The sequence below is a fragment of the Ictalurus furcatus genome, chromosome 5 (assembly GCF_023375685.1).
Source record: "Ictalurus furcatus strain D&B chromosome 5, Billie_1.0, whole genome shotgun sequence".
Classification (NCBI taxonomy): Eukaryota; Metazoa; Chordata; class Actinopteri; order Siluriformes; family Ictaluridae; genus Ictalurus; species Ictalurus furcatus.
Window position 1 is genome coordinate 32205356 of NC_071259.1, and position 13266 is coordinate 32218621.

At 46.5% G+C, this 13266-nt stretch overlaps 1 protein-coding gene across 5 annotated transcripts; it reads right to left on the bottom strand.

The window, feature by feature from the left end:
- Positions 1-2048: 2048 nt before the first annotated feature.
- mpnd (MPN domain containing) lies at positions 2049-13263 on the bottom strand. Of its 5 annotated transcripts, XR_008386044.1 has the most exons (15): positions 12421-13262; positions 11277-11479; positions 9110-9331; positions 8839-8947; positions 8297-8378; positions 7573-7669; positions 7119-7223; positions 6938-7010; positions 6753-6829; positions 6295-6463; positions 6018-6088; positions 4546-4635; positions 3936-4028; positions 3741-3859; positions 2050-3609 (listed from the first exon to the last, which is right to left on the bottom strand). XR_008386044.1 is itself a non-coding variant. In XM_053625969.1 (14 exons), the coding sequence occupies exons 1-14, from the start codon at positions 12422-12424 to the stop codon at positions 3839-3841; spliced, it is 1416 nt and encodes a 471-aa protein (XP_053481944.1). In that variant the 5' UTR covers positions 12425-13262; the 3' UTR covers positions 2049-3838. The 5 variants fall into 5 exon arrangements, 3 of the variants coding, with proteins under 3 accessions (XP_053481944.1, XP_053481943.1, XP_053481945.1); XR_008386043.1 differs by having other exon boundaries at positions 2049-3609; positions 3741-4028; positions 12421-13263; XM_053625969.1 differs by having other exon boundaries at positions 2049-3859.
- Positions 13264-13266: the final 3 nt, after the last annotated feature.

The following is a 13266-nucleotide window of genomic DNA, read 5'->3' on the forward strand; positions in this document are numbered from 1 at the left end:
ACGTGTGCGTAAAGTGTGTGTCGTGTGTTATAAGAAAAGCGCTGGGTGTTTCAAACCCGGATGTTCGAGTCACACAGAACGACATGATATCGGATGAAGAGTAAACTTCTTTCACTTGCATGTTGCGCTGTTCATTTCATACAAGTTTCCTAGATTACCCACGATGCCATTCGACTACCTGCTGATAGTGGTGCAGGCTTCACTTCATCTCTACCTATAGAGAGGAGCGATGCGGCGGCGCTTTAGTCTGTCCGGCTCCCTCGGCTCCTCTCAAACCTTCTCACCGTTCATCGTCTCGTAGATCTTCACACTCTCGTTCTACCGGAACACTAACAAAAGGTTCTCTCCATCCCTCTCCACATGGCAACACCGCGATGACCTGAAAAACACTACCACAAGGTAAAACGCCCAGATTGATCAGGTTGTTTTAGATTTTTATACATAAACAGACGGTCCATGACAAAACGTTTCCTGATTCCGCACTACCACTGCTTTGTTCTTAATAGAAATGACGGAGTTTTCTGGTTAGGTGAAATAGTTTGTGGTGCCATGACCAAAGACGACTTCCTTCTGTAAGCATTTCGCCATGCAAATACGCGTGACGTTGACCATGAATATGCAAATGAGTCTATGACGTTGACTGGCTTTACCTTTTTTGCTTTTTTGAGCAATGCATTAGTAACTTTCCCCTGAAAAGAGTTGGGAAGGCTTTAAACAGTCAGTAGCCTGGTTGTGGTGTGGTGGTCAGTAATGCTGTCTCCCACCTGCTTAACCTCAATTAGCCATTACAAATCACAGCTCTGTGTGTAAACACTGGCACAAGCAAAAATAGGCACAAATAAATAAATAAATTAAAAACCCCCAACAAAGCTTCTCAGCTTACTGACTGATTTTATGTTCTCGACTTTCCTTACAGCAAATGAAGGATTTTAAATCCTCTAAAAGACCAAATCAATGCATCATAAATTACAGCAGTTAATTACCTCATTAACGGGTGCGTTAAAAGGAGTAAACCGTTGGCCATTAGTGGTCTTTCCAGCCAGAAGAGAGAGATGAAGTACCAGAAGGAGCAGGTGTGGGGGAAACTCACACGAAGAGTTTTGTTCATTCTGCTTCTTTCTCTTTCTTCTCTTCACGTTCCTGCGCCATTTTTACGTGAATAATCTCTACACGTTGTGATTAAACAGAAACAAAATGGCGACTGCTCAATTTAAACCAAGCGATTTAATCAGCCCGCCAATTAGCGACTTCTTTTTAAAAAAAAAAAAAAAAAAAAAAATCACGTGATCGAATTCGACGCATCCTATTGGTTAGCCTGTAAGGAGCGTTTCCCCGACTTCCTGGATCTCTAGAACGTCAATAAGGACCAGTTCAACCTTTCAAACTCCACAATATTTACACAAAATACTGCGATATTTCATGACTTGAATACATTATAGTAGAAAAGTGAAAGTTTAACAGCCAAGCAGATTCATTTGAGTTTCTTTGTTTATTTCTAAAAGGTTAAAGAAAGGAATTAGTGTTTTTTTTTTTTTTTTTGATAAACCTGTGTTGTGTTTGCAGTTGTTTGATATCCATGAGAGGAGAGTATTTTTTTGTGCATTTCTTGAACAAACGATCAACAATAAAGACAATTTCTCACAGCCTTCTTTGCTCATATTTACCAAGGGTGCCAATATTATTGGAGGGCACCGTATAGGCAAGAATTTACCTACAAAATACATTTAGATGATTACACATTTAAGATGCGCAAATCCAATTATGTGTCTATGTGTATTTTAGTAAGTGTGTGTTCTAACAGTTTGTGCCACATGTCTCTGGTTCCTGAAAAAAACAACAACAACAACAACAACAACAAAGCCCTCATGGGCTTCTCATGAACCTCAACCCTAATTTCATTATCGGGTCAATGATGACAAAATTCTATCAGGACCAGCAGTCACCGGCTACACATCGACTGGACCGTCTCAGAAATAACGTTGATCTGCTGTGGAACATCTTAATTTAGTGTAGCTTTACAAATAATACACCATACATAAGTGGACTGATCCATCTTTAAAGCTTTTCTCTTAACAGCTAATTAAAAAGTACACCACATGCACCTTCCCAGGTAAAAGATACACACGAGAAGTACAAAAGGAAAAGTAGTTTGGTACTTTTATTTTTAACAGGGTACAGGAGGCCATTTTTCTACACACGCTCTCATAAATACGATAATTGCCGTCTCCTTTGTTTCTGATTTTACGTCTGGACTCTGTTACTCTTCCACGGTAACAGGAGGACTAGTGGTGCTGCACAAAAGTCGATGACGATGTGTGAATGGATCCGGAGATTTCTTTATCGTCACATGCCCTCTTCTAGTGTTTATTATTTAGAAACGTTTCTCTCTCTCGGAGTTCTAATTAGTGTGCCGTTTTTGACTCGACTCTTCTGGGTGAACGTTCAGGACTGATTCGCTTCGATGTCGTTTTCCTTCGTTTGAAAAAGACACAGCACTGAGACGCGTGACTTGCGTCTTCCGCGTTACAGTTTACTCGAAAAATAAGGTTCTCGTGTCCGTCTGGGTTTAGAACAAACTCGGGAGCCGAAAGAGTCGACTCTTATCGGCGAGTTAAATGAGCCTGAATTCCCGTCGCTCCCGTTGTTTAGAAAGGAAATCGGACAGACGGGTAACTCCACAGGTTCCAGTGTATATTTAGCATATTCAGTAGGTCTTCTTTTCCAGCGCAGGGTGCGGTTTACTTCTCAACGATCCTGAAGATATTCAGGCATGTTGAGTGTAATGCACGTGAGGATTTTATTAAATCTCTCTCCCCTTCCTATGTTATTATCCTGGTGAGCCGGAGTGTGTACGAAGCAGGAATACACCCCGAATGGGACCCCAGTACATCAGAGCACCATGCACACGGATATATTCCCGCGCTCGTTCACATCTAGTTGCAATTTAGAGTCGGAAATCCACCTGTTGTTCTTTTTTTTTGGGAGCGGGAGGAAACCGGAGAACCCGGAGGAAACCCACGCTGACACGGGGAGGCCGTGTGAAAGTCCACGCAGGATTGAACCGGGAAACGGAGCTTGAGCCATAAAATGAGGTATATTAAGCGCAGAAGTTAACAACTGACCAAAACGGTATGATGCTGCATTTTCCCAATGAGTAAACTAGCTGCGTGTGACATCGTTGAGATGTAAACTGTGCATGCTGGCTGTGTGTGTGTGTGTGTGTGTGTGTGTGTGTGTGTGTGTGTGTGTGTATGTGCTATCTGGATAAATATGAAAGAACACACTTTTTTTTTCCTATTCTAACCTATTCACACTATTCTGTCTACAGAAATGGAAGACATATTCATGTCTGTAATGAAGGAGCCAGCCATGATGATGCAGAAGCACTCAGTTCCTCAGTGCGTCGGTGCGCGCGCGTGTGTGTGTGTGTGTGCGTGTGTGTGTGTGTGTATCAGATCAAAGTGGGATGTTCTTTGATCCCACACACAGATCCACAGTGAGAAGACAGAGACGATGTTTCCATCACTGCATGTTGCGCAGCTGGTTGTAGACGTGCTCCAGGATTTGAGAGTAGGCCTGGTCTTTGGGGGCGTGGCCACTCAGGGACGCCTGAGAAAGAGAACGTGTACAGACAGTAAGACGACACGTCTGGGTACGTGGTTACACGTAAGGAATAAAACTCTCGGGGCTGTGCGTTTACAGGAAAATAATCAGCGGTGTGAAAGTGGAGTTACTTTTACCACAAGGCGTGTTACTCCGCAGGTTATACCACAGGCGTCCGTGAAACAAGCGAGTTCCTGTTCTCACTTACGTTAAACCACTGGGTTTTTCAACTGGTTCACGTTAAAATGGTCTCGTTCTGTTGTAATAAGTGGTTAAATAAATTAAAAGGAAAGAATATTTGGTGTGTGTGGCCACGTTGTGTGTTGACAAACCTTCATTTTCTCCAGTATTGATGTGTCAGAACACCACATCTGATTAAAATTGACCAGGTCTGGAGCTGCTCGATAAAACTCCACCAGCATCATCTGCACACAAGTGTTCAAGCGTTCACATCGAAACACAACGAGCAAGAACGGTGGTGGTGATGAGGATGATGAGGATGAGGATGATGATGATGAGGATGATGGTGAGGATGAGGATGATGGTGAGGATGATGGTGGTGATGATGGTGAGGATGATGATGAGGATGATGGTGAGGATGATGGTGAGGATGAGGATGATGGTGGTGATGATGGTGAGGATGATGGTGAGGATGATGGTGAGGATGATGATGAGGATGATGATGGTGATGAGGATGAGGATGGTGATTCCCTTCAGGTCTATTCCACTAATCACATATATGACTGACTGTAATACATACTGTATATATTGTTGCTAGTTTATTAGCTACACTTACCTAGTCACTACACTCACTGGTAACTCCAGTTTATTGATTAATATAAGAACGAGTCGAAACTGACCCCAGACCTGTAGAAGTGAGCATTCACACATCTGAGCACCTAAAATCTCCTCCAGCTGCTGCTGTGTGTTAAATGATCGTACCATTTCATTGAGGACGTCTGTAGTGAGGAAGTTGTCTTGCACGTACGTGACTTCCACTGCCACTGGGATACCGTAATCATTCGGCCTTTGCTGAGAGACAGACAGAGAGAGAGAGAGAGAGAGAGAGACAGGGAAAGAGAAACGAATAGAGAGAGACAGACAGAGGGACAAACAGTGAGACATAAAGAGAGACAGTGAAACAGATAGGGAGATAGCAAGACAGCAAGAGAGAGAGACAGTGAGACAGAAAGAAAGATATACAGAGAGGGAGAGACAGAGAGAGAGATATACAGAGAGGAAGAGACAGCAAGACAGAAAGAGAGACCCAGAGAGGGAGAGACAGAGAGAGAGAGATATACAGAGAGGGAGAGACAGCGAGACAGAAAGAGAGACCCAGAGAGGGAGAGACAGAAAGAGAGATATACAGAGAGGGAGAGACAGCGAGACAGAAAGAGAGACCCAGAGAGGGAGAGACAGAAAGAGAGATATACAGAGAGGGAGAGACAGCGAGACAGAAAGAGAGACCCAGAGAGGGAGAGACAGAAAGAGAGATATACAGAGGGGGAGAGACAGCGAGACGGAAAGAGAGACCCAGAGAGGGAGAGACAGAAAGAGAGATATACAGAGAGGGAGAGACAGCGAGACAGAAACAGAAAGAGAGATATACAGAGAGGGAGAGACAGCGAGACAGAAAGAGAGACCCAGAGAGGGAGAGACAGAAAGAGAGATATACAGAGAGGGAGAGACAGCGAGACAGAAACAGAAAGAGAGATATACAGAGAGGGAGAGACAGCGAGACAGAAAGAGAGACCCAGAGAGGGAGAGACAGAAAGAGAGATATACAGAGAGGGAGAGACAGCGAGACAGAAAAGGGAGAGACAGAAAGAGAGATATACAGAGAGGGAGAGACAGCGAGACGGAAAGAGAGACCCAGAGAGGGAGAGACAGAAAGAGAGATATACAGAGAGGGAGAGACAGCGAGACAGAAAAGGGAGAGACAGAAGGATAAACAGAGAGAAGAGAGGGCAGGGTTAAGTCCTAGGTTTCACAAAACCTAACTTTTTGTATTCTCGTCCTCGTGCATATTGAAATGGTCATTTTCTTTGTTGGTTTGGGGGGAGGGTGGAGGGGGGAGGGGGGAGCCTGCTCGCTAGGGCTGGGAGATACAACAGAGATATCATAGAAGGATTTTTTTTTTTACCGTCTCATCAGCAGCTTTCGGTCTGAGACTGTATCTGTTATTAGAAAAACTTTTTTTTTTTTTTAGAAACGTTACAAAAAGGTATCGCGACGTCTCAGAAAAGTATATCGTGACATCATTTATCACAATAGCGCTATTATATCATCATACTGCCCAGCCCTAGGGCTCGCTCTAGTCACGTGACTCCGGAGAGTGGAAAACTTTCCCACATTCCCAAATTCTGTAAAACTGTTTCTGTATTGGAAATATCGCTCCAATGAGCTGCACTTACTTCTGGAGGAGGAACCACCCAGAACGGAGTGATGGTCGACGCCACACCTTGGTTGCCATGGTAATAAGGTCCTGTAAAACAAAGTTTGTATTTATACACGTGTGTGCTGCTGAATTCTGGATTCTGATCGGTCAGGAGGTGTTGATTAATTAACAGCAGCTCTGACTGTAGTGCAGCTACGGAAATGTTATCGTTTCTATAGCAACAGCACGTTCGTCGTGTAATCAGATTTAAAAACGTGTGTGATCGTTGATGTGGTGAAATGTTTGTTTCTCACCACAGATGATGCCCAGGCAGGGCTGGAAGCCGTTGCTGCTGCCCTGGAGGCGGAGCTGGTGGTCCATCTGCGAATCGATGTCCTGCAGCGACGGGAGCGCGGGGCCTCGAGGGTGACTGTGGTACCAGCCCACCAATGAGAGCCCTCTCATGAACAGGTTCTGACAAATCTGCACAGACATGCACACGTATTAGTCAGGAGAAACTCTTCCTTTCATTCCTTCGTCCGTATTCACTTTCACCACCACGTCAGCTCATTCGCACCTGTGGGCAATTTAGAGTCACCAATTCACCTACTGGCATGTTTTCAGATGGTGGGAGGAAACCCACAGGAAACCGACACGGACGCGGGAAGAACAAAAGAACTCCGCACAGATGATAACCCGAGCTCAGGATGACCAACCTGCCGCTCGTCTAATATCTTACGACGTGTTCATACGGCGAGACACCCGCACTGACCTCTTCCTCCACGGCAGGTGCGGCATCCCTGTCAGCCAATCGCGTGCGACACGGGAACGCTCGCAAGACCGTCAGCACTGTCGTGAGGAAATGAAAAAAGCGTCTTTCCTCACAGCATTTATATATATATAAAAAAAATATACATAATATATATATGTGCAGTGTGACGAGTGATGAAGCCTTACGCTGTGTCGTAGTGTCCCATCGGCCTCCGAGGTAGCCCACCACCTCGCTCGTAGTCAAGTGACAGTGAAAGTCCTGAGGGTGGGGGAAAAAAAGGAGCGAGTAAATCAGGAAGAAATATAACAGCATCAGAGCCAATAAAACTGATATCGAGATTAAACGATAAGCACTGATGTAACTCACCGCCATAAAGACTTTCACTGCATTACTGATGATGTGGTGCACTTGTATAAGGAGTAGGAAGGTCAAGATGAACGATTCATTGTGTATGGATACTAAATAGAGAAACTAAAACCGTAGTATCGAACAAATACTCGTGTCATTAAAATGACAGGGGCCAGCCCCGTCGTCTGATCGTTAAGAAAGATGCTACGTTTTTTAATCTAGTTACAAAGATTAAAACGTCGTTACGTAGTTTAATCTGGTTACAAAGCCGATTGATTAATTAATTAATTGTGCAATGAATAAATGCAGGGTTCCATTTCTAACGTGTAAATGGAAGGAAAGCGGAAATGATGGAAATCTGTCAACGTGTCAAAAATACATGATAAGACAACACTCGTCTATATTCTGCACGTTTGTTGTTTTTGTTTTGCCTGTATGTTTTGTTTTGTTTTGACATCCGTGCGGTGTTTACCATGAGCAGCAGGACGTTGCTGGAGACGGCGACGTTAAACGGCTGGAAGCGGTTGATGGCGGAGAAAGCCGACAGCTCCACCAGTGTGTGAGGATCTCTGAGGACAGACCACGTTCATCGACTCACTTTCGCTATCATACATCACGTTACCCGACAGCGTCTTGAATACAGTCGGATGAAGCGGATATTTCTATCGTTATGAGATTGTGGAGATTTAGAACATACGCAGTGACACCCTGTGCCCGAAGGAGGACAATAACGTGCGGGATTATATTATATAACGATCTTTCCCACGGACTGGGCGCGAGCCAGGTTCCCCAGCGAGCGTACGCTGTAGTAAACATTCTCGTCGTATTTCATTCCGTCTGCTATCTGGATCTCGAGCCATTACTCATCCCCATACATCATCCAAAGCGAGTAAATCACAGCGCTGTCCTTTAACACGTCACTAACACTGTTAACATGATATTTGACTATATACACTGCATATACAACCCCGATTCCGAAAAAATCGGGACAGTCGACTGTTTACCGCCGTGTAACCGTAATGAAGTTTAATAAAGCAAAGTATTAGTTTAGGGGTGTGTCTACTGTACGTAGGCAACCGGGTCAGACTTTTTATATCCGCTGTATATTATACGTCTCTATAACCCTGCAGCGTAGCGCTGTATATTATGTAACTTAACGTTTCCATCAGTCACGTGTCATATTACAGCTTTATTACCTGGCGATGTCTCTGGTTCCCAGTGTGCAGTATCTGACGGGGATTCTCTCTCTGTCTCCTCTCCTGTGCACCACACTGACATCTGTGACACACACACACGTACGTTTATGTCTCAAATACCGTAACTGGCGCTGTGTCCCCCCCAAAAATGTCTCTGAGTCTCTGCTCAGCAGCCGGCTGTGTTTTGTGCACCTTTTAAATGTATATCCTGTATACTATACTACATCATATGTGCACACGTTATACTATATGTGTTTATTCGCATTTATTAAACGTTTTCTGGCAGGGGGAAGTCTTATTTTTTGCGGTATCCCACAGCTGTTTACAGCTGCTATGGCGTAAGTGAGAACGGGAACTCACAAGATTAAACGGATAAAAAGTTTAAAGTCGTTCTTTGATAAAAATGTTAAAAAAAAATCGCAATTGTTGGCAAATGACTGTGGCGTAAGAGGAATAAAACAGTCCAGGACATGCGCGTTAAAGGACGTCACCCTGATAAATACCCACGAGGTTCAGTTTATTCATCACCAGCGTTTGCTCACCGTGGAGCTCTGGTCTGGACTTCCTGTTTCTTTCGTCTGGAATAGTCGTCTTCCCCTCGTCTTCTTCGTCGTCTAGCATCTCATCGTCCTCTCCCTCGCTGGCCAGGCTCTGACACACAGCGCACACACACACAGAGAGAACAGGAAGATCAGCCACGAACAGAGACTTGGATCATTCTAACATCTCAGCAGCCGCTCTAGTCCAGAAAATACGGTAACGCTGGAGATCCTGTGTTTTGACGAATAAACCCTGCTGAAGTGTTTCCCTCACCATGTCAGCACTGGGCTGGTATTTACGCAGCCAGCTGGTTTTGTACTGGGCCAGTTTCTGCCCGCGGTAGCGCACCGACGCCCAACCGCAGCCCGACTTCTTGGCAGGATTCACCAGGCGCTTGCAGTGTGTGGCCCAGGCGCTCGGGGAGTTAAAGACCTGCCCGGTTTCCACCCAGCGGATCTTCCCATCGGTCAGCAGGTCACCCACAAAGTTCTTCCCCTGCAGAGATGATGACAGAAGGGGACAGCGTGTGAGATATAACGCGATACCTGAAGACGTTTCTATGACACACGACAGGCAGCGGGATATATACAGCAGGTTCGCTAAGAAACCGTCGCGTTAAAAAAGAACCAATCGTTCAGAGAGCGTGTTCCCTCGCTCCACTGTCCATCACAGTGGCGTTAACCAATCGCGGGCGTTTCTGAGAGCTCGTGTACGCGGAAGAGGGCGGGTAGCGGTTTCTCTGTGACGCAGCATGAGCAGCAGTTCGAAAAGATGCGCCGCGTTCACGGGTCTCGGAGGAAGCAAGTGTTCCTGCGCGTTCGAGTCACGTCGGAAAGATCGGATTTACGAGCTGAGCGCGCACGAACGCCACCACAAGGTCGAAAGGTTCTTTCAGCGCCGAGTTTCCCCAAGTCGGGGAAGATAACACGGCGGAATCGAGTCGGGGGCGTGTCGGCAAGATAACACGGCGGAATCGAGTCGGGGGCGTGTCGGCAAGATAACACGGCGGAATCCATTCGGGGGCGTGTCGGCAAGATAACACGGCGGAATCGAGTCGGGGGCGTGTCGGCAAGATAGCACGGCGGAATCGAGTCGGGGGCGTGTCGGTAAGATAGCACGGCGGAATCGAGTCGGGGGCGTGTCGGCAAGATAGCACGGCGGAATCCAGTCGGGGGCGTGTCGGTAAGATAGCACGGCGGAATCCAGTCGGGGGCGTGTCGGCAAGATAGCACGGCGGAATCCAGTCGGGGGCGTGTCGGCAAGATAACACGGCGGAATCCAGTCGGGGGCGTGTCGGCAAGATAGCACGGCGGAATCGAGTCGGGGGCGTGTCGGCAAGATAACACGGCGGAATCCAGTCGGGGGCGTGTCGGCAAGATAGCACGGCGGAATCGAGTCGGGGGCGTGTCGGCAAGATAGCACGGCGGAATCGAGTCGGGGGCGTGTCGGCAAGATAGCACGGCGGAATCGAGTCGGGGGCGTGTCGGCAAGATAGCACGGCGGAATCCAGTCGGGGGCGTGTCGGCAAGATAGCACGGCGGAATCCAGTCGGGGGCGTGTCGGTAAGATAGCACGGCGGAATCGAGTCGGGGGCGTGTCGGCAAGATAGCACGGCGGAATCGAGTCGGGGGCGTGTCGGCAAGATAGCACGGTGGAATCGAGTCGGGGGCGTGTCGGCAAGATAGCACGGCGGAATCCAGTCGGGGGCGTGTCGGTAAGATAGCACGGCGGAATCCAGTCGGGGGCGTGTCGGCAAGATAGCACGGCGGAATCGAGTCGGGGGCGTGTCGGCAAGATAGCACGGCGGAATCCAGTCGGGGGCGTGTCGGTAAGATAGCACGGCGGAATCCAGTCGGGGGCGTGTCGGCAAGATAGCACGGCGGAATCGAGTCGGGGGCGTGTCGGTAAGATAGCACGGCGGAATCGAGTCGGGGGCGTGTCGGTAAGATAGCACGGCGGAATCAGCGGACTGTCGTCTGTCGTTGACGGTAAATTTGCCGAAAGATTACTGCGTACAAAAAACACGACAGTATCGTACAAAAACGATATAAAGGGCTACGTTTACGGCGGACTCGTAAATTAATAGAAACACATCTGATGCGCGTTCTTTGTTCTTCGTTTACTAGAAGTAGAGTTAAGAAAACTTGTGTATTTTTTTTTGGAGTTAATTAAGAGAAGGTACGCCGCCATCTTGCGCCGACTTGAACGTGTGATAGATGGCGAAATTTGGAAAACAACCAAACTTGGAGAAAATGCTAAAAAGGACGGGGAGGACAAATAAACAACCCCAAAAATGTTCTCATTCATATTGCTGATACGAACCACCGTTACGATGAAGAGATGGCAGCCCGTGGGTTTTAAAGTAAAGCTTCTCAGTGATATTGCTATGAAATCTAACGAGAATTCTGGGACTTCTCCAGGTGTATCCAGGTACCCGTACCAGGTAGTGTATGGACAGCACGGCGTCTCCCGGCTCCACCAGGCCGTCCTTAAGCAGCACGCGTAGCGTGATTCCTCTCCGTGTCAGCACCGATCCTCGCCCGGACGACACTCGGAGCTCGACCTCCTCTCCTCCGCTCAGCTCTTCGTCATCCTCGTCCACTCCTTCGTCCACCAGCTGAGGAGACGACGGCGGCTCGGAACCTGACAGGAGAGGCGGCAAAAAAAAAAAACACACACACACACACACACACACAACACGTGTGTCAGTCCCTCTTCGACGCACGTCGTGAAGTCGATAAAAACGTGTGATGAGCACACTCCAGCGCAGACGCCAAAGGCGTGTCCTAAAACTCATTAAAGGCGATCCCTCCTCGATCCTAACTCCTTCAGGCCGTGATCTGGAAATCGATCCTCCATTGAATCCCACCATACGAGCTCGTAAAACCGATTTTATTTACTCTAACGCGTTACAACCGCCCCGACTCCCCTAAAACAACACAACCACGAATACAGACTCTTATCCAAATACGTTACGAACAGAAACAGATTCCTCGCACGAAAGTCGACGCCTAGATCTCGCATTACAAAGACAATTTCAAAAAATTCGACATTTTATCATGACGCTTTAACGAAGGACGATTCAGTGTGTCATCACACCATGGATCAGGTGTGTGTGTGTGTGTGTTATAAAGTGTTATAAGCTGACATGTTTACAAAACAGTGTAAGAATGGGGGGGATACTCAACAGGAAACCACGTGTCACAGGAAACAACCTTCTTTATGTTGTTTTTCTTTCTTTTTTTTTCTCAATAAATGCAAAAGTACATGCAGTCCTCAATGCAATATTTCCTCTGATCACTGGGTACACGTTCAGACTATACACACACACACACACACACACACACATTATACACAACATACACAGCTGAGCGTTCTTAAACCGTTCCCGACAGAGATATAACGCTTTTATGAGCTGAAATGGGAATAAATCAGACTTTATTCCTCCTGAATTCTTGTTATGTTCGGTATAAATGCCTGATGCTCGTGTCTTTGTTCTTCGTGGCCTCCTGGGATTTTTGTTTTTGTTTTCAAGTCAGTCATAAGAACAAAACCAAGTATCATGATTGAGTGTGAGTTCTCACCCATTTCACCAGACTCGTCGCTTTTATTTGCCAGGTCTCCGGTTCTAAGCTTGTTTTGTTTTGTTTTGTTTTGCGCCCAATTTTGTCCCCCCGCGTCTGTAGTGAAGCTCTGACTCAAATAAAAGCCACGGCCGAAACCCAAACCGCATCCTAACCTACTAAGTAGTATGCTAAACTAGTGCGTCAGCTATAAAGGCGTTTGATTTGCTCCATACTGTTTAGTACGGTAGTATGCGGTTTGGAACGTAGCCATGGCTACCGGTGGTTGTCGCGGTGTTTATTTCGGCTGGTTTTTGGTATGGAAGTGTCCTGATTTAGAGCTCGAAAGCAAAACGACGGCGCTGTTATTAACGCGTACGAGCGTTTATAAAGCCAAATTGTGTTCTTTTGTAGCTCTAATGTCCACCATCCCCTTCTCTCCCCTCCCCTTTATCCCTCTGCCCAGTATTCCGCCATATTTTTATCCATGGGAGAAGAAAAAAAAATGAAACAAATCACCCCTGCGTTTCGGAATTGCCGATTCGACACGCCGTGATAGACTGAAATGAATTACAACCGTCCTGATTTTACGATTAGGACTGATTTTATGTGATTAATCGTAACTTATTCGTATATTCAGAGTGTGAGATTTTCTAACCGGTTTACAATGAGCAGGTTATTAGTCGAGGTGAATAACAGTAACACTGTGCTTATAATAAGGGAGTTACGGTAACGCGAAATCGCTTGCTTTAAATAATTCAGCCACCAGGTGGCGACAAATTGGCACTTTTAAAAAATAATAATAAATAATAATATAAAAACAAAAACAGAATCCCCGACCACATGATACATTTCTGAAATCTTCAA